Source organism: Lagenorhynchus albirostris, chromosome 5 (assembly GCF_949774975.1).
Source record: "Lagenorhynchus albirostris chromosome 5, mLagAlb1.1, whole genome shotgun sequence".
In the NCBI taxonomy this organism is placed as follows: domain Eukaryota; kingdom Metazoa; phylum Chordata; class Mammalia; order Artiodactyla; family Delphinidae; genus Lagenorhynchus; species Lagenorhynchus albirostris.
In genome coordinates this window covers 75,108,536-75,135,338 of record NC_083099.1, presented here as the reverse complement: position 1 = coordinate 75,135,338, position 26,803 = coordinate 75,108,536, and the positions used below count along the sequence as shown (strand labels likewise).

The window sequence follows — 26,803 nt, the reverse complement described above, 5'->3', positions numbered from 1 at the left end:
AAGAAGTCTAAAATTCTTGAAAAATTTGGCAGCAAAGAAAGCTGTCAAATGGGAAAACATTTCAAGCAAAGTTTAACAACCAAAGTGTAGAGGAAACCCATATTAAACATAATTTATATTCCTTATCATAAAAACACCATATATTCAAAATAAATGCAAAAGATGTTAAGGGTAGATATTTCTTTGTTCCCTTTCTTTATGAGAACAGTCTTGGGATAACATTAAATAAAAGAAAAAAATAATTTAAATGTATAACATTCTATACTGAAACAAAGACTGCAGATCTATAAGGCCAATACAAAAGTTAAAATGGAAATTAACATAAAGTTGCACCTTCCAAGGGTTTTAATTTTAGATTATCACTGGTGCTATATCAGTACGTGTGCATTGTGACAAAGATGGTGGAAATTTAAAATAAAAAACCAAAAAGTTGGAAGAAATTAAACAGGATAATAAAATGTTACTTTCCAAAAATTAAAACTGTCCAATGTGTAACTCAAACCATCATTCTTTAGAAAAGTATATGTATAATATGTATATATATAAAAGCACTATTTATTGTACCATGCTGTATTATTTTAAGACAAAGAATTAAAAAAAAAAAACATTCGTGGTATAAGGATAAAGTCTGTAGTTTATTTAGATTTTGAAATGCAACAAAAAGTTTCCGATCACTCATCTAGCTGAAAAAGAAACTGTAGTTACTAGAATTAGTAAACACTCTTGGTTTGTAAAATTGTAATGAGCAGTGTTCATTAAAAAGTAACTCAAGATAAAATAAGCAATTAAAATGCCCATTTCTTTAGTTTCTCTGGATACTGTTTAATTATCCAATCTATCAAGATTCTAGAAAGAGAAGGATTAAACCAGGTTTTACAGTTCCAAAGATATCCAATTTCCTTTTATTGCCAAAAATTAAAATTTTCAATTATGAGATGATTATGACACAACCATATCAAACCTAAAAATCTAAATTTTTTTTTTTACTTTGAGAAATCAAAAATACCAAATAGATTCTAAGTGCTCTATGTTAACTGAAGTGTATATGTAAAGTAAAATACAATTAAGCTTTAAAATGTGGAATATACATTTTGTATAAGCATTATGTTCTTGGGAATGTAATCTACAGAATATCTTTTTACTAAAACTTCAAAACCTTGATACTTGCACATGAAAAATCATAAAAAATATCTAGGTACAACTGTACAAAGAAACTGACACCAATATGCATACTTCCATACAGAAGTGAATGCTTCAACAGTTATGTATTTTGGTAAAAGTTTTGAAAGTATGCATATTTTTAAAGTAATTAGGCTTTTAAATAGTGGAGTCTTAGACTATCAGATTTTTATTACTTTTTTCTCAAAAAAAAAACATGTCAATATAATGCAAAATGAAAATCAAGGGTATATGGCATATCATTCTTTTTAAAAGGTGGTTTCCTTTTTTCCCCCTATAGGACACACTAATTTATTTAAGCCATAATCTCTTGACATTTAAACTTTTAAGTTCACTCTGTCTATACTCAGATTCCCTGCTGAAGTGCCATGACTATGCTGAAAAACTTAGAAACAGTATGAGTAAATTTCACACAATTACTAATCTCCTAAAAATGTACAATATTATCCGTTAGGAAACAATTGTGCGAGAGTCTTTTTTTTTTTTTCCTTTTAAACTTGGTGTAGGTGGAATAGCAAGTTTCTGATCTAAAACAAGTAATGCATTGCTTCTATAAAGGTGACAACATGTAAGGCAGTTCAAAGAATGCTGACTAACCAAACAAAATGCAGTTATTGGATTATCTTGCTATTCATATCAGCTTAACTTGTTTTAACGCATTGCTCTTAAATCTGTACAGCACTCCATTTTACACAGAGTAACCCCACTCTTGATTAATCTGTTCTAAAGTGCCAGTATTATTTACACATTTTTTTTAGCCAAAAGTCTGGCCAGTTGTGGCATCAGGTGAGGATGTCATCCCAGCTCTATTATCATTTACATTCACCAAGGGAAATTCTGGAAATTCAGCACTTGTCCCTGGTCCCCGAAGGTTCACCTGTCCATTGGCAGTGCTAAACTGAGTAGCTATTCCAGCTCTGGATCCATGATATGGAGCACGGAAGGGTTGTTCAAAAGAGCTCATTTGGTAAGCTTGGTGGACAGGCTGAGCCTCAGCTTTCTTCTGAGAAGTCACTTGATCCAAAAAGTCCTGTGTTGATGTGGCAGAAGCATGGTTGGTCTCATCACCTGAAAAGGGAAATGAGTGCTGTGAATCACCAACTATTAGTCCAAAGTGGGACTTATCTGGAGTTGTTCTTAGTGGAGAATTCATTCCTGATCGAAAGCTATTGATGGGCATGGCTGCATAGACTTGCTTGTCTATGGAAGAGAACGCTGGCTGATTTGGAAGGGTCTGGTTATCGGTCACAAAGTTAAGGCTCGGGCTATTCAAATAGGCATCATTTTGGCTAGTTCTGTCCAAAGCCTGCTGCAGAAACTTTGAGTATTCCTGCAGCATGTTGGCTTTATCTGACGAGGATGCTTGGGAGCTTGATCCAACATTCTCCGACTGAGTAACCTCAGGTACTTCGGAAGAATTTATTGATATGCTAGAAGTCACCTCAGTGTCCGCAACACTGAATGATATCTCATGTTGTCCATTAGCTTTATGAGAATAATGATCCAACAGAGTCTGCAGTACCTCATCTGGAATAACATTTTTGTCATGATTACTTTTTATCTCCACATTCAGTGCCTGTGAATCTAATATGGATGCTGTGGTACTCTCATCAATGACACTCGCCACAGCTGCCTGTGTTACAGAAGGCTGAGAAGCTATGGTACCCACATTCAGCGCATACTCCCTACTATTGTTACTTGCTGCCTGAAGATATCGCTTCTTCTTCAAAAACTGCATGGCATCATCGTAATTAGTGCTACTGTGCACAGGTTTACTAGGCCCCTCTTGCAAATTGTCAACCTGGTCAATGTCAGCATTGCCTTCTGAGTCCAGTAAAGCTTGTTTGTCCACAAGTTCAAAAGCATACTTTGAAACTTTGCTCTCTTCATATGTGGATAAAGGCGAAATTGTTTGATTTTGCTCCAATGGCTGTTTCAGACTTCTCTTACTATTAATTTTTTTGAGAACCAACTTAGGTGGATGTATTTCTCCTGATGCATCTTCTAAATGCGATCCCCCAACTGAAGAATGTGGCATCTCAACAGCATACTCTGCCACCATATACTCATCTTTTACTTTAGTACTTGAAGAGTAAAGAGGCAAGTAATCATTTTTGTCTTTCTTCAGGTCAGATTTGTCCAAAGAACTCTCTTTGTCCATCCCAGATGATTTTTTCTCAGTTTTCTGCCTCTTCTTTTTTGGCAGTGAGTTATCTTTTGGTGATGTAGAGAAGCCAGAATCTTCCTCAGATGTCAGAAGGCCACCTTTGATGGCACATCTGTTTAGTTTCTTGTCATGGTTTTCATGGCACATACGTTTATGTTTCAGTACACGATCTGTTCTGGAAAAATACTGTCGAATTCAAAGTTCGGAAGTGAGTTTTTTGTTTTAGTTTGTATTTTGGTCAACCAAGAAAAGAAAAGAAAAAACGGAATTAATATAAAGATAGATATAAGCATAATAATATGAGCAACTCCAAACTAATTTGCTGAGCCAACTGTTTATTACAAATTGAATCAACAGCAGTTAGGAAGTTCTTCAAATAGTTTTAGTAGTAACATTTTCTAATTTCACTTATTAGAATTGTTTTATAATTTAATTTCAGATAGAAGAGTTTCAATGTCACTCATACCACAATAAAATGATTTTTAAAAAATATTCAAACCACATCTTACCTGTAAACAGTATTCACACTGGTAGGGTTTTTCTCCACTATGAGTTCTCTTATGCCTTTCCATATGATATTTTTGAATGAATCTCATACCACATTCATCACAGCGAAATGGTTTTTCACCTAGCACATGATACAGAAAGTTTAAAACAAAACAAATACTGTAAAATAATGAATTACTTCACCACAAGAACCTCTAAATAAATGGCTTTTGAACGTTGCCATACTTTGTTCTTTTTAAATGACCAAAGTCTCCCTTATACTAAACATATCTTCCAGTTTAATTTGTCAAGAATACCTTGCTTTGTAAAAATGGAAGAGATTGGTACACGCCATTGGAAAGAAAAGGTTGAAAGCAGGCATACTCAATTTCCCTTTTACTGTATGTGTACATAATATACTCCTTCCATAGGGACCGGTATTATTACCAGGACCTTAACAGTAATATGAACAGGGTTTCAGTAGAGTGGCTGATGTTTCTAATCCTTTTTTCAATCATACAAAAAGTATTTCAGAAAAATTTTTGAAAAAACAAAATGTTACCCATACATAGTCCAACACAATTCTTGGGTATACCTTTTTAATTCTTCATGTCTTTTCAAAGATATTTGTGGTTAAATGAAATCTGAATCCTAGGAAAATATTTTTAAAATCTAATTTATTAAAACATAAGAAGAGGGCTTCCCTGGTGGCACAGTGGTTGAGAGTCCGCCTGCCGATGCAGGGGACACGGGTTTGTGCCCCGGTCTGGGAAGATCCCGCATGCCGCAGAGCGGCTGGGCCCGTGAGCCATGGCCGCTGAGCCTGCGCGTCTGGAGCCTGTGCTCCGCAACGGGAGAGGCCACAGCAGTGAGAGGCCCGAGTACCGAAAAAACAAACAAACAAAAAACATAAGAAGAGCTTAAATTAGAGACTAAGTTTTAAAAGTAATGTTTGTTTATACTGATTCTCTTTTCCTCGACTCAAACCAGCATTTCTCATGTCCTTTCGGGAGCGAATTAAATTGAGGGCTGTTAACTGGGCACATGACCCCCACACCACCCCCAGTTTTTTTTTTTAATCACATAAGGACTTCTCAGCTTTAATGAACAACAACTAAGAAGATCTAAAATAGCTTTTAATGATAAAGCCACAGCCTAAGTAAATAGAAGGGTGTGACAAGAAGTTATCTTAAATAATGCTTGTTTGGGAAACCACTGTTTCTACCTTTCATACAGTCAGCAAAACTTTACTAATACTTCTCCTCTACCCATAAAAATATAAGACATGTTACTTGTCCTCAAAGAGTTTATGACATAATTGGGAAAACAAGAAAGAAACAACAGAACTATATCCAGCTCTGGTTTACCTTTATAACTTTATAACCCACTAGTTATCTTAACATTTTTCTCCAGCCAAATCGAAGAACCTACCATCTCATGCTTTCCTACTTCTGCCTTGATTCACGCAGCTCCCTCAGTCCACCTCTGTGTGTTCAGGTACTACACTCCCCTCAAGGCCCAGCCCATCTCCTCTGGGATACTTTGCCCTATTCCCCTAGAGGAAAGGCATCTTTATCTTCTTTAACTTTCTAGAGAACTTCAGCTGTACCTCTCCAATGCCACTCATTACTTTCATTCCAATAATTATTTTGTACGAATCTATTCTTTTAACTAAATTACATTCCTTTAGGTCAGAATCTGGGCCTAAATTATCTTTATGTAGCTCAAAACACTTCGGGCAACTTTTAAGGGCCACATGAATGGCATAAAGGATTATTACAGTGGATTATAATTGGAAAAAATGTTATTATGAGCTGGTATGATCTGGGAAAGCTTCTTGTGTTAGAACCTAAGCTGAGTAGCCCTTTAAGGGATTGTGTGTATGAGATTAAAGCCAAGGAAAGAAAATTTAGTGAGGAATAACAGAGCAACTAAGGGTTGAGATACTATAAAATATAGTGGAGAACTGGTACCTAAAAAGACAATTTAATTTGGCAACAAATAAATTATTTGAAACTTTCAAGAACTGCAACTTCTGTAATTGCTATGGAGTTATCAAATTTTAGGGCTGAAGGGACTTTGAAATGGCTTCAAACTATGCTCTTGGGGGCTCCACAGAGGCCTGCAAAGGATCATCCTGGTGTGGCAAATGGCTCTAAGGTTGCCACCCAAAATTCAGGACAGAACAGCTCCACTTCTGTACACAGGGAGTCTGAGTAAGGACTCCAGAGTTCAAAGGCTAGAATGGAGACCTAATACAACTAATCTCGACCAATTTACTTATTTTTACAAAAAAGAAAGTCCAGAAAAATTAAGATACTTGTCCAAGGGGTTAGTAAGTGGATAACTAATGAAGCAACAAAAGCTGGAAGAGAAGACCACTTATTTAGGAAGTTTGAAAGTGAAAGAAATGAGAAAAAGGAGGTGAGAAGTAATAGGAGGCAATCCATTCGAGATTAAGGATTGGTAAGGGTGGGAAACTGAACTAAAATGGAATATTATGGTGAATAATCGAAATAACAAGATCCCAGAAGAACTAGGATGAAAAGGGAAGGAGAGTACAAGTATTATTTTAAAAAGAAGTTTAAGAATAGGTGCATATTTTGAAATAAAGACTGTATATGATAGAGCTCATTAAGATCAGAATTTAAAGTCATTCTTCAAAAGTGAGAGAGGATAAAAGAGAAAATTAGTGAACTTATTAGAATTCAATTAATTCTACATGATATTCATGAACTGGAAGACTTTAATGTTAAAAATGATAATACACCCCACATTGGTCAAAGCAGAAGCTGACAACCTGATCCTAAAATTCATATGGAAATGCAAGGGATCCATAACAGCTAAAGCAATCTTGAAAAAGAAGTACTACGTAGGCAGACTCAGACTTCCCAACTTCAAAAATTACAATCAAGCTACAGTAGTAAGATGGTGTGGTAATGGCATAAGGATAGACATACATATCGAGGAATAGAATTGAGAGTCTAGAAATAAACCTTTACATTTATAGTCGACTGACTTCAGTGGGGAAAAAACAGTCTTTTCAACAATGACACTGGGACAATTTGATACCCATATGCAAAAGAATGGGGTTGGACCCCAACCTCACACTGTATACAAAAATTAACTCAAAATGGATCATAGGCCTAAATGTGGGAACTAAAACTGTAAAACTCTTGGAAGAAATATAGGAATAAATCTTGACTTTGGGTTAGGCAATGATTTCTTAGATACAACACCAAAAGCACAAGCAAACAAACAAAAAATAAATAAAATATACCTCATCAAAATTAAAAACTTTTGTGCTTCAAAGGACACTATCAAGAAAGTAAAAAGACAAATGCTGTAGTAGCTGCTGTGGGAAACAGTTTGGCAATTCCTCAAAATGTTAAACTTAGAATTACCATACAAGCCAACTGTCCTACTCCTAGGTATATACCCTAAAGAACTGCAAACAGGGATTCACTCAGAGATTTGTATACCAATGCTCACAGCAGCATTATTCACAACAACCAAAATATGGAAGCAACCCAAGTGTTGAATGGATAAACAAAATGTGATATATACAGACAATGGAATATTTTTCAGCCATAAAAAGGAATGAAATTCTGATATATGATACAACATGGATGAACCTTGAATAAATTATGCTAAGTGAAAGAAACCAGGCACAAAAAGGACAAATACTTTGTGATTCCATTTATATGAAATACCTAGAGTAGGCGAATTCACAGGGATAGAAAGTAGAATAAAGGTTACCAGGGACTGGCAGAGGAAGGAAAAGGGAGTTACTGCTTAATGGTTACAGGTTTTTGTTTTGTGTATAATTTTGTTACACAATGTTATAAAGGTACTTCACTACACTACATTGTATGCTTGAGAATGATTAAATGATAAACTTCAAGTTATGGGTTTTTTTTAAAAAGGTGAAAAGACAATCCATGGAATGGGAAAAAATATTTGCAAATCATATGTCTGATAAGGGATGTATATATCCAGTATGCTAAAAAAACCTCTTACAACTCAACAATAAAAAGACAAATAAACTAATTTAATAACAGGTAATGGATCTGAATGAACATTTCTCCAAAGAATATATACAAATAGCCAATAAGTACATGAAAAGATGCTGAACATCACTACTCATTAGGGAAATGCAAATCAGTATCACGAGAAACCACTTCACACCCAATAGGACAGTTAAAACAGAAAGGACAGTAAGAAGGGGTTAGCATGGATGCAGAGAAACTGGAACCCTCACACTTGGGTGGTAGGATTATAAAGTGGTACAGCTGCTTTGGAAAACAATTTTGCAGATCCTTAAAATGTTAAACATAAGAGTTACCATATGACTCGGCAATTCCACTCCAAAGCATATACCCAAGAGTACTGAAAACGTTATTTCCACACAAAAACAAATATTCCTAACAGCATTATTCATATAAGCCAAAAAGTAAAAACAACTCAAATGTCCCTGAACTAATGAATGAATAAACAAAATATGGTATTTTCACACATGGAATATTATTTAGCTATAAAAAGTAATAGAAGTACATGCTACATACAACATGAATGAACCTTTAAAACATTATGCTAAGTGAAAGGAACTAGACAAAAAAGACCACCTACTGTATGAGTTATTCTAAAAATTAGACTGTGGTGATAGCTGTGCAACTCTGTGAATATACCATAAGCTACTGAATTGTACATTTTAAAGGGGTGGGTTTTTTGATATTGTCAATTACATCTCAATAAAGTTGCAACTTTAATAATGCATGATAACACAACTGACACCACGTAAAGTGAATGAGAAATGATTTCTTCCCACAAGGAGCTAGCAATTAAATTCAAAATAAATTAAATGGAGAAAAATCGTGCTTAAATTATTTGCTACATATTAGTAGAAGATCAAGAATTAAAAGCTTATTTAACCAGAAGCAACATTAAGAAATTTACTTTAAAAAAAAAAAAAGAAATTTACTTTAACAAACATTAATGCCTTAAAAGCAATTTGTAAAAATGTTCCTTTGCTGCTTAAAACAAAACACTTTCCCGGTCCCCTAAATAGAACAATTATGACAGCTAAGTCAGCCAGAAATGAATGTAAACACAAATTCATCTTCTGTAGTCATTTATTTTTTGATTACCCACTTTTGTTATCTTTATTTCTTAATCCTTTGTTTTTTGTTCTGCTTTAGTATTTATTTTCCTTTTTTACTCTACCATCTTTCTCTGTATCTTCTTCTCCCTCTCCCATTTTTTTCCCTCTTCTTCTCTCTCTCCCTTTTTAACTAGCCATTCCAGAATAAAACTTTTTAAGTTTTGCCATTTAAGGATCCTTGTTTGTTTATGGATTAGCTCACATACTTAAATGATTCCCCCCCCCAAATCAAAACAATATAGAGAAATATACAGGATAAAGTCTTCCTCTTATCTTTGCCCCTCCATAGGTAACTACATTTATTTGTTTGGGTCTGTTTCTTTCCAGAGTTTCTTGACACAGGCATAAGCAAAAATAAGTACATATTCTTTTTGTAATTTTTCCCTCTTTCTTACATGAAGATAGCGTATTTTACTGTGTTCTGCATCTTTTTTTTTTGATTCAGTAATTTGGAGATCTTATCAGTAGAAAAAGAGCTAGCTCATTTGTTCTGATAGCTGATATCGTTCACTGATGGATAGACATACAATTTATTTAACCAATCCCCTATTATTTCCAAACATTTCCTGTTATAAATAGTGCTGTAATATATACCCTGTCAATGCAAAATGTGCAGGTACATCTGTAGGATAAATTCTCAAAAACAGAATTCCTGGTCAAATAATAAATATGTTTGTGCTTTTGAAATACACTGCCAAAATTGCTCTCCACAGGAGATATTAATATGTACCCCGCCAGCCATGTATGAGTGACTGTTTCCCTATAACCTTGCTATATACTACTATGTTGTTAAACTTCCTGATGACTACAAATCTAATATGTGAAAAAACAATATTTCAGTATGACGTTGACCATCTTACATGTCATTTTCTAAGAACTGTCTGCACCTATCTTTCACCTATTTTTTTTTAAACTAGGTTGCTGATCTTTTTCTTGATGATTTATAAGAGCTTTATTAAAGAGACTCGTCATCTGTCTGTATTAGTTCCAGTTTTTTGTTTTTTTTTTTTAATAGTGGGGGTGGAGTTGTTTGGCTACTAGGGGTTTTAATTTTTACACAGATGAATTTATCAATCATTTATTTTATGGATATTAAATTTTAAGTGTTATTTAGAAAGAACATTCCTGTTCCAATCTGTCCATATTTTTAATGACACGTATGTAGTTTCATCTTTTACATTAAATCACACACATTTGGAGTTCATCCTGAGGTAGAATGTGATGGATAAAACTGTCTTTCCAGATGGCTATCCAGTTTTTCCAACATCATTTACTGCAAGGTTCATCTTTTCTTGATCACATTTTTTATCACAATCATACACTAATAAGTTCCATGGGTCTATTTCTAGACCTTCTATTCTGTTCTATGGGACTATTCATAAGCCAGAACAAACAAGTTTTAGTTATTAAGACTTTATAATATACTTCAACATTTGGTAGGACTAATCCCCCTCACTGTTCTTCTTTTGTTTTTCTCTGGTTTGTCTTGTTTGTCCACTTTCCAAATCATTTCTGAATTAGCTTAGTATCTGTGGTGGGGGGAAGGGAGAGTTGCCTGAAATGTTTATGTTAACTTATGGAAAACTGATACACTTTATGTGCTTTATGATGTTAACTCTTCTCACTGAAAAAAGTGGGGGTGGGGTTGTTTTGTGTCCTCAGTAGTGTTTTAATAATTTCCTAATATGGAATTTTCCACATTTCTTGTTGCTGATATTATAAAGAGGGTGTTTACTTCCATTAAATCTTCTACTCTGTGTGTGTACACATACAAAGCATATGGTTTTCTGCAATTCTAATGAATTTGCTGGTTTTTAGTCATTTTCAGTTGACTCTCACGGGTTTTCCAAGTTTACAATAATACAGTTATTTTTAACCTATAATACTTTTCCTACTTTTGCTGGCTACTATTCTCAAATATTATGTTAAAAGTAACGGTGATAACGTGCTCTGTATCTTGTTCCCAACTCTGGTACTCTGGTATGTCTCTTGAATGGAAATGAAAATAAAATAGTTGATATATATTTCCTTAAGAAACATAAAAACACTTAAGTGAAATATCTTTAGGAGAAAATCCCGTTATTGTTTTTCCCCTTAAGGACCAGAGACCCTCTGCTGGAAAAGGAAGACAATCTATACAGCACTTGAGTGATTTTAAGGTGAACAGGAAAGACTTACATGAAAAATACCAAGAATTTTGTAAATACTGTTTACAATTTTGGAAAGCAATAACATGGTGAAGAAGAAACAATTTCAAGGTGTTCCACTAATGATAATTTTCCAATACCCAAGGAGCCTGGAGTTTCAATTCTAACGGTTATCAATGAGACCACACTTTTCCCCCACTGCAGTGTTTCTCCCTGGTAACTCTGACACTGCACACACTGAGTTGTTTACGGGTAAGAATTCTTACTTAGAATGTGGGTAATTATTAGGGCAAGTTATATAGAAGAAACTGATATGGACATAAGCTTTATGCATAAACTAGCTCAACATGACTTGATACATTAATCTCATTTTTGGTAGTTTCAACTAATCCTCTTCTTCCTTTTCAACCATTCTAATCTGGCTTCTGCACTTACTTCATCAAAACGGTTCTTGTAAATCACCTTCAGGTTATCAAATACAACCAAATGTTTTCAGTTATCTTAGACCTCTCAACAGCATTCAACTTAGGTGATCCCTTTCTTTGTCCTTGAATTCACTTTTCCCTTGACTTCTATGACATTCATACTCTTTCAACCTCTCTGACTGCTCCTTCTCGATGATCTTTCCAGCTCACTCTCCTCCCTCCAACCATGAAATATTTTAGTTCTTCATGGCTTCCTCCTAAGCTCCCTGATTTTCTCCTTTTATATTCTTTTCTTTGGCAGAAAGGGAAACATCTATTTCCATAGCTTTAATTACTCTCTAATTTGAGCCCCAGACCACACATCCAAACTGCCTACTGAACATAACTACTTCTATGACACTTAGGGATCTCTAATGCTTCATATTCCACACTAAACTTGTGATCTTCAACCCACAGCTTAGTCCTTATCCAGATTCCCCCTTTGTATGAATGGCATCTAGTTTTGCAAGCCAGAGGCCTGCACAGCTTTTCTATATACCCGTCTCCATATTCAACTAGTTAACATGTTACTGACCTACTGTTTCTACCCACTGAATACCTGTCAAATCTGCCCACTTCTTTCCACTTTCCACTGTCATCACCCAAGTTCAAGATACTATCATTCCCTGACCTAGACTACTATTTAATATCCTCCTAACAGTAGTCTCTATGGGATTCACTCTCATCTCTTTCTAATTCTACATCACAGCGAGATTTTAACATTAAGTATATCTGATCATGTTGAAAGCCTACTGTTCCTAGGATTAACACACACACACACACACACACACACACACACACACACACACACACACTCTCTCTCTCTCTCTCTCTCTCTCTCTCTCTCTCTCTCTCTTTCTCTCTCTCCCTCTGTCCCTCCACTACCATCTGGCCCCTACCTTTTCCTCTCATATCTGATCTTTCTTCACAACCCTGCCCTTCACTTTCTGAGCTCTAGTCAAAGTGGTCTTTCAGTTCCTAGTACTGTCATGCTTTTTCTCCTCCCCAGGATCATTTTCTCCTATAACTCCTCCCCAAAACCAATTCTTTGTCATGATAGTGGATCTAAAGTGCTTTACACTCAAGAAATGGTATCTACTGTTCTTAGTAATCAGAATGGAGGTGGCAATTATTTTAATAATGAAGTCTTCATAAAATCTAGGTCAAAATATTTACATTATTTAGATATTATGACATCTAATATAATAATATATAATAAAATATTATAATATTTAGGTATTAATGGTATCTATGACAATGTTCACATGGCCTAGTAAAACATACTTGATAGTAGAAGGGATTTTCTATCTTTAATAAGTCATAAAAAAGGGAGATCAGACAAAATTTACAAGTATAATAAATACTACACTAACCAAAAAAGATCATTCATTATTATGAGAAGCACTGTAAGTACTTAAGAGTACAGGTTTTAGAGCCAGACTAGCCAGGTTATAGTGCTGGTCTCAGCATTTCTTAACTGTGAGACACTGAGTATGTTATTTAAACTCTTAAGACTTGATATTCTCATCCATAAAGTGAAAATATGAATAAAACATATATCAGAACCAAATGTTAAATGAGGTAACGTGTGTGAGTAACCTGTCTTTGCTTAAGAAAAAGCCTAGCACATTTTAATAGCTCAATAAATATTAGCTATTAAAAATACAAATTAAGAGGTTGATGGTAAATGATTATCATTATATTAACATATTGATTACCGTTAAAACCCAGTGACTGGGCTATATATCTCAAATGAAAATATCCTTAGGCTAGACAATTAATTCAGAAAAATGGGAAACAAGGAGGATTACTGAAAGAATTACATGGAAACATAATCACACACCCAGTAATTTGCTTAAAACTTTAGAGCATACAAGAAATAAGGTCACTTACTGCATGATTAAATTTATCTAACATCCTCAAAATGGCGTAATTATAAAGATGGAAAACACATTAGTGTTTGTCAGGGGTTAATCATGGAGGAGAGGGAGTAGGGGAAGTAAGGTGTGACCATAAATAGGTAGTACAAGGAAACTTTCTGTAATAAAATGAAGGTACAGTAAAATTTAAAAAATAAACAAAACTAAAAAGAATATCTTTGGCATATAGGAGGTTAGAAAGTTCATTTATCAGTCTAAGAAGAACGCATATACTATACAGGAAACTATATTTTATAGGAAATCATCTGAGACTAAACCACAACCTATGAAGTACAAATTAGGTTATTAAATAAAAACTGTGAAGTTGCCACAGTATCATGAAGACATATCAGTTAAATCAAACTGGCAAAAACCCAAAAGGCCTTAATTAATGAAAGTAGTAATTTTTCTGGGTAGCAAATTTTTTAAACCCCACTCTTCTGTAAGTATAGAGTGGTTTTCTTTCCTTAGCATGAAGGTCAGGGAGAAACTTCAATGCCTGCATTTTAAACTTTAGAAACTCTGACAAAGTAACACTGGGGTCACCACCTCCCCCCACAAAAGAAAATGAAGAAAGAGTTCTTTTATTTTTTTTCTGGGCTTCTTTTCTTTTCTTCTTTTTCTTTTCTTTGAGCTATGAAATTATACATTTACAATGTAATCTTTTTAAGTGGTTTGGTTCCCTTAGGATGAAACAGCAAATGACAAGTGGGGAACTATTTCTTGGATACCACAGATTAGGTTTTGGACCCCTGCTTTGAGACAGACAACACTGAAAATGATCAATTACCTCTAGTAAGAGCAGCATCCCAGACTCTGTTCAAATTTTTAAAGATGTGAGAGTTGGCCTAGGAATCATTTGAAGAAAAGAAAACAAAACAAAAACCAAAAAAACAAACAACACTGCCCTAATTCTGAAAATAAGTGAACTTCATTAAATTATGGCAATTTCCACATTTCATTGTTCTGTCAGCCTATACACAACTGGTGCTAACATCTAAGCATATTAACCCTAAGTAACTGATGTCCCAATGACAGCACCTAGGCATACAAGACAAAGTAATAAATTAATGGTAAACACCATCTAAATGTGGAATAACTATTTTCTATCTATTTAAAAAACTAATTCAGAATATCACACAAGTCTATCTTCCACAGATGTGGTTTTAAAATGTTTTCAAAATTAGTAAAATGGCTGGATAGATGGGTGTCAGTATATCCCCACCAAAAAGAAATTTAAGTTAGAATCTCAAAATGTAAATAGATTTAAAATAGCAGTGAGCTAAGTTAACATTATCCTGACTAGTAGACATTTTAAATTAGTCCATCTGTTTTTGAACTTTATATATAAACCCCCAATTTCCAGCTACCTCTTGAAAAAAAGTGCTCTAGAACAAAAGTTCAGCAGTTAAGACTACATTAAGCACAAAAGGGGGTTAACCAAATCAATAGACTCTATATTAAATCCCTTATATTGCATCCCGTAAAAGAAAAGAACTTGTCATCAGCTTGTCTTCATAAGAGACTGGACAAATGCATATCAGCTTTCATCCTTTTTTTTTTCCTTAAATTAACTAGGATATCAAAGGGTGAAGGACCGTTCTCTCAAAAACATACTCTGTTCAACAATAAAATCCTTCTCCTAACCAGAGCTAACTAATCAGGGCCCTTTACTTTTTGCCCACCCTTAAAACTGTCTCTACTGTTCTGTCACAATACAGTGATTTGCCTTTTTATATTAACTGCACCCTACACTTTTATTTCATGTACAATTCATTTGAGAAATAGAGTGTAGATGCTCTAATTTTAACAAGGAGCATAACAGAACGTATATGAAAAGAATTCAGGTAGTCTGACTCAATAATCAGTGATGATTTCAGCAGCTATCTTTTTTGAATTCAGTTGTCAGTTAAATAGCTACAGAGAATGAACAAGCCCTACAGGTTCCAGGGACATTTATGAAGTGATCTGCTCCAAGCACTCTATTTTGTAAAGTGAGACCTTAAAAATGCAGGTGAAATAGCATTTCAACCTAGAATATATATCTTATTTATGTCATTACCTTAAAATTTTATAGAGCATCTACTATGTACCAAGCACTTGCTGGGTACCCTTACATTTAAATCAACTCTATTCTTGTCAAGTAAATTATCCCCATTTGGCAAGGCTAGGAAACTTCTGCCCAAAGTCATGGTGATAATAAACCAGGCCCAGTACTGAACCCTGGTGGCCTTGTTTTTAGTACCAAATTATGAACCTCATGGTTTATCTCAGAACAATCCCAAACTGTGGACCAATAATACATCAAGTCTCACCCAGGCTTTCATCAATTCATTTCACAAGTACTAAGTGTTTGCCAGTGTTGGGAAATGACAGGAAATGTCCAGGAAAATGATAGTAGTGGAATGGCTGGAACCTAAGTTTGCTTCCTTTTTTACACTATTTGACGAATTTTCACAAATGAATACACCTTTGAAAGCATCACCATGATAATAAGAATGAATTTACCTAAAACCAGTTTCCTGTTACTCTATAATCCCTTCCTCCTGCCCCTCTATCACTCCCTTCCGCATTCTCCAGGCAAACAATTATCCGATGTCTGTCCCTATAGTTTATCTTTATTATTATTTATGTATATCTTCAAACATACACAGAAGTAGAGAAGGTAGAGTCCTCAGGTACCCATCACTCAGTTTTAATAATTATCATCACTTGGCAAATTTTATTTCAACTAATTCTTTCTTTCTTCCTTTCTTATTATCAAGTAAACTTTTTACTGGAATATAACAGCCATACAGAAAAGCAAACAAATGCTCCCAACACCAGAGATCAGTTCTGCCTTAACTGCTTATTATGGAAATTTTAAAGCACATAAAAAAGTACACAGAAAGTACTCTCACCATATTTTGAAAGCAAATTTCTTGAAATGTAATATACCTACACAAAACTATACCAAACATAAATATAGTCTGATGAATTTTCTCAAAGTGAACAGACCTGTGTAATGAGCCTCCCAACCAAGAAATAGAACACTACTCTTATGAGTTACGAGCACTGCAGAAGCACTCCTACCCCTTTTCCATTAGTAAGGGCTACATTGATTTCTAACAAATAATTCATTTTGCCTTGTTTATAAACTTCACATAGAGTCATACAGTATGTATTCTTCTGTGTCTGGCTTCTTTCATTCAATGTTATGCTCTTATAATGCTGTGTCTAGCATTCCATCATATGAATGTACTACAATTTATTCATTCAACTCTCGATGGAAAGTTTGGTCTATTCATAACAATGCTGCTTTAACATTCTGGTACATGTCTTTTGGCGAATACATGTATACTACATAAGCATTAAACTAGGAGTGAAAATGACAGATCACAGAGTTTGTGGATGTGCAGCCTTGGTAGATAGTTTACTAACGTGGATGTGCCAACTTACGTACCCACCAGCGTAATATACGAGTTCCAACTGCTCCACATCCTAGCAAGTACAGTCATCCCTTAGTATCCAGTAACCAAGGAGACCCTTGGATCCAGGAATCCCTGGATTTTGGATACCAAAATCCACAGATGCCAGAATTCAATCAACTGAAGATCATGGAGCATTTCTGATCTGTGATTGGCTGAATCCATGGGTGCAGAACTGCAGATACAGAGGGCCTAGTGTACTTTGTACCACCTGTATTTTTCATTTTAGCCATTCTGAAGTGTGTACAAGTGGTATCAGATTGCAATCTTAAGTAATTTTCCTGGTGGCTAATGAAACTGAGAACCCTTTCATATGTTTCCTGATCACCCTGGTATCCTTTTTTGGTGTGTGTTAAGTGTCTGTTCAACATTCTGTATGCTTTTCTACTAGCCTGTGTTTTCCTTAATAGATTAGTAGGAATCCTGTACATACGTATCAGGCTTACTTTTCACTTTCTTAACGGTGTCTTTAAGGGAAAAAGGTCTTAATGTAACCCAATGTATTAATTTTTTCGATTATGACTGTTTCTATATCCCAGTTAAGAAAGGTTATCTCCCTGTGATATTTTCTATTGATGTCTTCCATTTCACTAACCTTCTCTTTTACTGCCTCTATTATTCCATTAAACCCATGTGCTATGTTTTCTATATCAATTACTTTATTTTTCAGTTTTAGAATTTTCATTTGCCTCTTGTTTATAGCTTACAATTCTTTGGTAAAATTCTCCATCTTTTCTTCTATTTCCTGCGTCTTTTCTATTATTATATTATTTTATAAATTTATTTATTTTATTTATTTGTTATTTTTGGCTGCGTTGGGTCTTTGTTGCACGCACAGGCTTTCTCTAGTTGCGGCCAGCGGGGGCTACTCTTTGTTGAGGTCAGAGGGCTTCTCACTGCAGTGGTTTCTCTTGTTGCAGAGCGTGAGCTCTAGGCGCATGGGCTTCAGTAGTTGTAGCGCACGGGCTTAGCTGCTCCGAGGCATGTGGGATCTTCCCAGACCAGGGCTTGAATCCGTGTTCCCTGAATTGGCAGGCGGATTCTTAACCACTGCGCCACCAGGGAAGTCCCTATTATTTTTTTAAACATATTAGTCACAGTTTAAATTGTAAAGTCCTTCTCTGGTAACTCTAGTATCTAGATAACCTGAGAGATTGTTTTTATTATCTTTTTATTCTCTTGCCTTTCTGTGATTCCATCTTATCACTTGGTATGCACTGTAAATTCTTGACTGAATGCAAAACACTGTATATAAAAAATTTTACAGGCTCTGGATAATGCTATCTTCTTTTAAAGAGGGTTCACCCTCTTTCTGAGCAAATAGTGTGTGAGCGTTGATAACCTAAATCCCCAAATGGATTAAGCCACCTTGAGTCTGGGTTATTTTACAGCAAACCCAGGACACCGGCTTTTCAAAATTAGAAATGATTGTTCTCTTCCCCATTTCCTGTCTACTCTCAAAAATGGTCAGTGACAAGCAAACTGCCTTAGTGCTTTAAAATTTAATACTTAGCACCAAACAACTATACACTTTTACAATAGTAGTTCTACATTTTTACATACCTATTCTCTCCGATATTATCAGGTCTCTATGAATTTCATTATGTACTTTTAGATTATTCAATATGAATAAGGGTCTTTGCTTACTGAGAATGCACCATTAATTTAACATATAATGTGGTAACAGCACTTTAATTGTTGCAAGCAAAGCACAAATCTGATAAATTACATTCTATATAATTAAAATAAGTCAGATACTAAAAATATTTTCCAAAGATAATTTATTTTCCATATGATGCAAGTTAAATTCTTTTAGTGCTTCCCTTTGGTACTGACACTGATTTATGTGAAATAAGCAGTTTAACCAGTTTTTAGATAATAGATGTTATGTGACAATACTTTATTACCTACTAAATATAAAAAATATTCATACTGTTCTTTGAAATATATAATAAAACTTATGCTCAATATAAGGAAGAAAAATAAAGCGTAATATTGTTGGCAAATTTTTGTTTTTGAATTTCTGCATACTTCAGAAAATACATTAATGTAAGTATTTCATTACCATTTTACTCTTTATTTTGCAATACAGTTAGAAATATGAAGTTAATATTGTATATCAAAATAAAATTAAATGCAACATTATCTTGGAAGATACCAAGAGGTCTATTAAGAAAACAATGGGGGTTTCCCTGGTGGCGCAGTGGTTGAGAGTCCGCCTGCCGATGCAGGGGACACGGGTTTGTGCCCCGGTCCGGGAGGATCCCACATGCCGCGGAGCGGCTGGGCCCGTGAACCATGGCCGCTGAGCCTGCACGTCCGGAGCCTGTGCTCCGCAATGGGAGAGGCCACAACAGTGAGAGGCCCGCGTATGGCAAAAAAAAAAAAAAAAAAAGAAAGTCGCAAGTCAACAAAACATACTTCCCTTAAGACGAAAAAAATAATGAAAATTTAAACTATCCATATGCCTATCTATATAAAATATTGGAAAATCCTCAGCTACTTTGCAAAATAAAATCACTATTAACCCATCTTCCTCCAAAAGATCAAAACCTTCCAACTCACAGATAAACAGATATGATACTAGGATAAAGTTCTCTTTAATTATTTTGATTTTCTCAGTGAAACAGGAAGCAAGTAATCAGCTGAAAGTGAGAGGGAAGGAGGAAATGGAGATTCATTGAAAGGAGAAAGTAAGAAATACCTGTTTGGGAGAAAGGTTGGCAAGCATAAAGCTGTAAAAGATCGGACAGTAAATATTTTAGACTTTGAGGATCATACAACCTCTGTCACAATTACTGGACTCGGCTATTATAGAGAGAAAACAGCCACAGCCATTACATAAAGGAATGGGTATGGCTATGTTCCAATAAAATTTTAATTACAGTAACAGGCAGCAGGTGGAACTAGTCCACTGGCTGAAATACGGACCCCATCTAGATGAGTGGTAGAATGAACAGACTAAGGAAATAAATTCCAGTACGCATTAAGGGCCCACTCAAAATTAAAAGTGCTCCTAATTCAAGCACAGCTTTCTGTTTTATTCCAGAGATGGAAAGAGTTAAATTTCCCACATGAGACTTCACCAAATTAAAAAGCTTTTGTACAGCAAAGGAAACTATCAACAAAATGAAAAGGCCGCCTACTGAATGGGAGAAGATATTTGCAAAAGATTTATCTGATAAGAGGTTAATATCCAAAATATACAAAGAACTCACACAACTCAACACCCCCCCAAAATAAGCAAACAAAAAAACCACAGAAAAAACAGATTAAAAAATGGGCAGAAGTCCTGATAGACATTTTTTCTGAAGAAGACACAGATGGCCAATAGGCACATGAAAAGATACTCAACATCACTAATCATCAGGGAGATGCAAATCAAAACCATAATAATGAGATATCACCCCACACCTGTCAGAATGGCTATTATCAAAAGGACAAGAAACAGTAAGTGTTGGTGAGGATGTGACGAAAAGTGAACTTTTGTGCACTGCTGGTAGGAATGTAAATTGGCGCAGCCACTATGGAAAACAGTATGAAGGTTCCTCAAAAAATTAAAAACAGAACTACCATATGACCCAGCAATTCCACTTCTGGCTATCTTTCCAAAGGAAACAAAAACACTAATATTTTGAAAAGATATATGCATCCCTATATTCACTGCAGCATTAATCACAATAGCCAAGATAGACAAGCAACCTAAGTGCCCAACCATAGATTACTAAACAAAGAAGATGTGGTATATAGATACACTGGAATATTACTCAGCCATTAAAGAAAAGAAATCCTGCCAGAGTGAAATACGTCAGAGAAAGATAAATACCTTATGATTTCACTTATACGTGGAATCTACAAAACCAAACAAATAAACAAACATAACCAACAGAAACAGACACAGAGAACAAAGAGGTGGCTGCCAGGGTAGGGGGGTGGGGATGGGTTAAAAATGTGATGGAAATTAACAGGTACAAACCTCCAGTTACAAAATTAGATGAGTCATAGGGATGAAATGTATTATGTAGGGAAAATACACAATAATAATGTAGTATCTTTGTATGGTGATGAAGGTGGTGAAAATGCAGAACCTTCAGTTATAAGTACTAGGGATATAATATACAACACGATTTATATAATTAATACTGCTGTATGTTATACATGAAAGTTGCTAAGAGAGTAAATCCTAAAAGTTCTTATCACAAGGAAAAAATAATTTTTTTCTTTTCCTTTTATTTTGTGTCTATATGAGATGACAGATGTTCAGTAAACATTCCCGTAATCATTTCATGATGTATGTAAGTCAAATCATTATGCTGTACACCTTAAACTTACACAGTACTGCATGTCAATTAATAAAACTGGAAGAACAAATAAAAGATCAACCTATTGAACTCTACAAAAATAATAATTTAAAAAGTAATAAATTTCCCAAAGTTGTAACTTAGCCAAGTGAATACTATATACAAGAGAGCGCAAGAGGTCTGAGTGTAAGCAAGGGAGTGATTACAATAAATGGCAACAGAATTTACACTGGGTAAGAAAAGTAATGAAGATATGAGGAAAACAGGAATAGTGAAAAGGAGGTAGAATCACTGGACTGACGGCACTAGTGGAGACAAAAGATTGTTGAAACCTAAGTACTAGAAAGCATGAGCAGGAAGTATGCTTGGAAAATGAGAAACTGAAATCATGAGGAGACTGAAGTTTAGTAAGTACTAGTCCAAGAGTGAGGAAGAATGAATGACAAGATCACCAGCAAAGCAGAAATCTGAGTAGGACGTTCAAGGAATAAACTTTTACAGAGATCAGCAAACTTGTTCTAAAAGGGCAGAAACGTACAATCAAGGATATTGTATACATACTCGTACAACAAGAGAAAACAACTTCCATATATTGGGTTGGCCAAAAAGTTCATTCAGACTTTTCCACAAAATGTCATGGAAAAGCTCAAACCAACTTTTTGGCCAACCCAATATTTTATTGGTGAAATTCAAAATATAATGATAATAATACTGATGATGACAATGATGATGACAATAGAATACAATTTTTCACCATACAGATGTACTAATGAGAAGACTGGAATTATTTTTTAAAGGAAGTGGTAGCATTTTGCTGAATTGGGATTCAAAGTTAGTTATTCCCTGTCATCAAAGTCAATTGCAAATGTTTATCTGCTAATGCTAATCTGCAATGAGATTTTACAAGTATTCTACCTTTGAAATTGTTTTGTCACAAAGATAGGTACTGATATCCATGAAAATATAATTTTAAGAACCATTCATCAGTTGGAAGGGATTTATAGAATTCTATTAGATTCTTTTCTTGATATGTGTCTTTTAACACGCCATCACATTACAGATTAATTACTTCCGAATGAAGATTAGGTGAAGTTAACAATTTAATGAATTTTGAAATATGGAAATTTCCTTTGCACGTGCATCAAGGTCCAAAAACTGATCAAAGTGTGGTCTGAACTTGGAAAATGATCTGCCCCATATTTGTGTGGGAATAGGGATTGTGCTTCTTGAAACTTGTAACAACAATGGAAAGTGTATAAAGCAGCATTTTGTGATTCAACATTAACAGCTGTCAAAACCACTTTGCCACAGTAGAAGTGTCACTGTAAGTACCATTTTCCCCTTGTTATATTAGGATGAATTTATTAAGAAACATTTTCAAGTCTTCAGCAAAAGCTAATTTTCCAAAGCCATTCTTCAGTATTCAAATAACAGTGGTTGAGAGTGGTTTCATTCAAAAAAATTTTAACCTTGGCTCTACACTCAAAAACTCCCAATAAAACTTTACCAATTTTAAGATATTAAACTGCTGTATAGTAGAATAAGTCAGGATGTTCAGTTTCTATATAAGAAAGAAATTCATGGTTAAGTCTGCCAGAGCAAATGAAGTTTGCTGTTGACCCTACTAGTTCAATGACACATAATATAGTCAAATGTCTTCCACAAAATTCTGCTCATGTAATACAATGAATAGCCATAAGCTTTAATGCCTTACATTTTCTCAAGCTTTGTAAATTAGGCCAACTAAACTTTTTTCTGCTCCACACATATTTCTCTCACCATCAGCTGCAACACATCTTAGTGGAGTCCACGTCACATTTACATTGAAATGTTTTCTCATGTATTCATTTAAAAAAAAAAAGCTTTATTGAGATCTAATTCATATACCATACAATTCAACCATTTAAAGTGTATATAATTCCATTTTGAAAATACTGCCTATAGTTGTTCCACAGAGGCTAATTCTTCAGTCACTTCAAATTTGGCATTGTCTCCTTGAATAAATAACAACTAAGTAGTATTGGTAACATCTGTCAACTTACCAAGAGCCAAGAAACCACTTGAAATCATCTGTTTTGTTTTTTAATTGACTACTGATGTTGCTTCATGTAGGATTTCCTTTGAAAACCAGGGTTCCACAAGAAAAGCTTAAAATCACTACCCTGTATTAGTTTTGCGCCTTTAGTTCCTTCTGTTTAAATTGTTATTAAATTTCATCTATATTTATTCTTCCTTTGAAATGTCTTTCATAGCCATTTCATTCGATTTCTAGTCTCAATGTCTTGGTTGTAAGTTCAGACCCTCATCATCTCATTATAAAAGCAATTCTTTCAATGAAGGAGAAAAAGAAAGATTGGGATTTGTTTCAGAAGTTAATTTCCTGCAGTGGAAAAAAATTTAATAGCTAATTAATTAATCTAAAACCCAAACACTGCTAAGCAAATAAATCAGGACTGTTACAGAGCAGTAGCTTCAACTCAATTCAGTACAGTTAATGAGTTAATGCAAACTTTAAGTTTATACACAATATTCAGGGACATATTTACTATTCAAGAACTTTCATCCAAGACATAAAAACAATGCAAATGCAATAGCTCAGAAATAGAAAATACCACATACAAGGGAAGAAATGACCCCAAATGCTATTATTCTGCTAAAATAGTCGTTATAGTTGTCTATTTCTTGGCTGCAACCTTTTTCTTAATATCATAAAAAGCCTAGGTAATATTAGTCACTGAGCAAATTCTCCTACTAAATAATAATCTAGAAGTCTCAGTGATTAAGCAGAGCATCAAGCAATACTTTTGGTAAGGTAGTCTCTACCACTCACTGTAACAATCATTCTCTTCACCCTTGCTTATTAGTATCTCATCCCCTTAATTACAGCCCCTCAAATGTCTCCTGGTCAGCCCCTAATATTTATGTCCACGGCTTCCGCATTAGGGAAAACCCTTGCATTTGTCACTGAATCCTAACCTTTTAAAATGATCTTTCAGTTCCAGGTTCCCATGAGTCCACTGTTCATTTCCCCCAATTCTCATATAAAAAAATAAAGTATCTTAATAACAGGTTTATTTTTCTATAGGAATAAAGTTAGACCTTCTCAAGACTCTAGAGTTTCAGCTGATCAGACTCCATGTCCCTCCCCTCTATACAAGTATAAAGAACTAAAAGCTAGATGAAGTAGGCAAGAACATATCCGATTGATTTTTAAGGATGAAGAGTGTTTATTATGTAAGCACAACACAGAACACTATGTTATTCAAACAACAGCAATAAATATGTTGCCCTTTTTGTGTTGGTAATCATTTTATTTTTTCACAACTGCATTTGTCAATCTGGTCAATTCCCGAAGGAAATTAAGAGTTGACTGAATATATTTTCTGGAATAACTAAAAATGAACACTGAAAGCAGTAATTCTTTAAACACCCTTAGAAAGTCAAAGTCAAAATAGATAATGAAATGTAGGTAAAGAACAACAAATTAAGCCCTGTAAAGAATTTACAGAGGGGTGAAAATATATGGGCGGAGGGGGGTTGAACAATAAACTTAATTTGTCTATCAGCTTTTTAACATAGCTACGAAGAGGAGACAAGTCAGACTTCTATAGGAAATAAAGAGCAAGAAGTATTTGCATCAATGACTAATAATGCAAAGAGCATAAAAGCAGCCCTGGGAGATAAAGCTGGAGAGATAAGTACCTAGTACTGCCTTAGGATATCAATCCTATGACCTCCATTTGCTTCGCAACAGTATCATGAAGTTAGACTCTCTCCAAAAGATGTACAGAAGAGCAAAACAAACTACAAAATATGCAGAAGCTGTTATTATTATTGTGGCTGCTTTCAAAGAATGTCAAGATGCTTTCAACAAATTCAAATTGGGGTTGAAAATGATGATGACACTTTAGGCATTTTTTTTAAAACAAACTCTTCAGAGATAACAACATCTAAAGATCTTAAAAGTATCCAGAAAAATTAAAATGAATGACCTTGAAAAGTAGATTTAGGTTGCCCTAAATATTTTAAATCCAATTTCTTCACCATGCCTGAGTCCAAATCAGACGGTACATTTTGTCAGCCACTCTTCCACCAAAGGCCCAAATAAAATATATGAATTCTGAGCCTAAAGTATCATTCAAACTCAGTCAGTGAAATGAAAAACTATCAACAAATTTTAAAACTGTGTTGTCAGCCACTCCAGACATCTGAAACTTAATGAATTCAAGATCTGAAAGGCAAGAATGTTGGTCATTCACTCAAGTAGGCTCTGGAATAATAAGTAGTAGTTGTTGTCAAAAAGCCAGCTTCAATATTGGAGAATCCTGAAGGTGTATGACTTCAAGGAATGACTTCAAGGAAGTAATTGAGTATTTTTCCAAAAGAATATGGTGCCAAAGGATTTGTAAAACAAAACATCAGATCTAGACTCAACTATCTTAAAGCTTCATCTTCTGCAGAATGTAAAATAATTTGGGGGGTGGGGAGGAAGCAGGGGAAAAGCCACATTAAGGGAAGGCAAACTAACAAGGCAAAGAGTAGAGAAACTTACGTCATTCTAGACTAACCATATTTTCTAAAGTAATTGAAAACGGTTAAAAAAAGAAAAACCAAAACATCAAAAAATGAGAAACTGCTGTCAGAAGTAACATTTAAAAAATGAGAAAGTTCTATGTGTGAAATTAAATTTTGGGAGTCCCTTTTCAGTTCTTTTTCTGAAAATTAGTTCATCCTATACTGCTCAGAGAAGAGGCTCTGAAGTCCAGAAAACTTAATTTTCTTTGTTTCACTGTAATATTCAGTGGTTTCCAAGTTTTGCCTATTTCTGATAAACCTGGTGAAAATGAAGTAATAATATATTCCATGAAGCTTAACAATGTTGTTTTATTTGTTTAAAAGATTTTTTAATACCTGAAAGTAAACTTGATTAATAAATGTGCAATTATGTGTATAAACTATAATTTTTCTTACTAGTTATACATAGTTAACAAAAAAGTAACACATTTGCCAAATTTCTAGTTTTCTTCACAAAACAATAATATCCCTCCAACATGGCAGTTAAAATGCAGTTTTTTAATAATGCTTACAAGATAAATTTGACACCTCCCCATTCGGCATCAAGGTTTGACAATATAATTCTAAAATCAAGCTTTCTACTCTTATCTCCTCATTCCCACTCTACCCACCCCTTTCTGCTCTACTCAGAATGGTCATTTACATGTTGTTCATCTTGCCTTTGTTCATTCCACATCTGGTGGAATTTCCTCTTACTCCTCCATCCATAGACTTCATCTCATTCTGACATACCCAACTGCCTGCAAGCCATAAGTCTAGGTCCAGGAGTGGCTCTGCTCTTACCTGAACAAAATAAAAACCTCCATGTTTAAAACCAAATTTTTTGTCAACTAAAAATGTTCCTGGTGCCTGATCTACTCTTTCAATAGCATAGTGGTTAAGGGCATGAACTTTGAAGACCTAAATTATGTCATAAACTAGGTGTGTATATTGAGGC

General features: G+C 34.7%; 1 protein-coding gene across 7 annotated transcripts in view; it reads right to left on the bottom strand.

Annotated features, from left to right (window-relative positions):
• Positions 1 to 616: 616 nt before the first annotated feature.
• Positions 617 to 26,803, bottom strand: part of ZNF148 (zinc finger protein 148) — a 155,472-nt gene continuing 129,285 nt past the window's right edge. For all 7 annotated transcript variants that reach the window (XM_060149302.1, XM_060149297.1, XM_060149303.1 and 4 more), the window contains 2 exons: positions 3,856 to 3,974; positions 617 to 3,532 (listed from right to left, as the gene is read on the bottom strand). In XM_060149302.1, the coding sequence (XP_060005285.1) occupies positions 1,934 to 3,532; positions 3,856 to 3,974 (1,718 nt within the window). In that variant the 3' untranslated portion in view covers positions 617 to 1,933. The remainder of the gene's footprint in view (positions 3,533 to 3,855; positions 3,975 to 26,803) is intronic.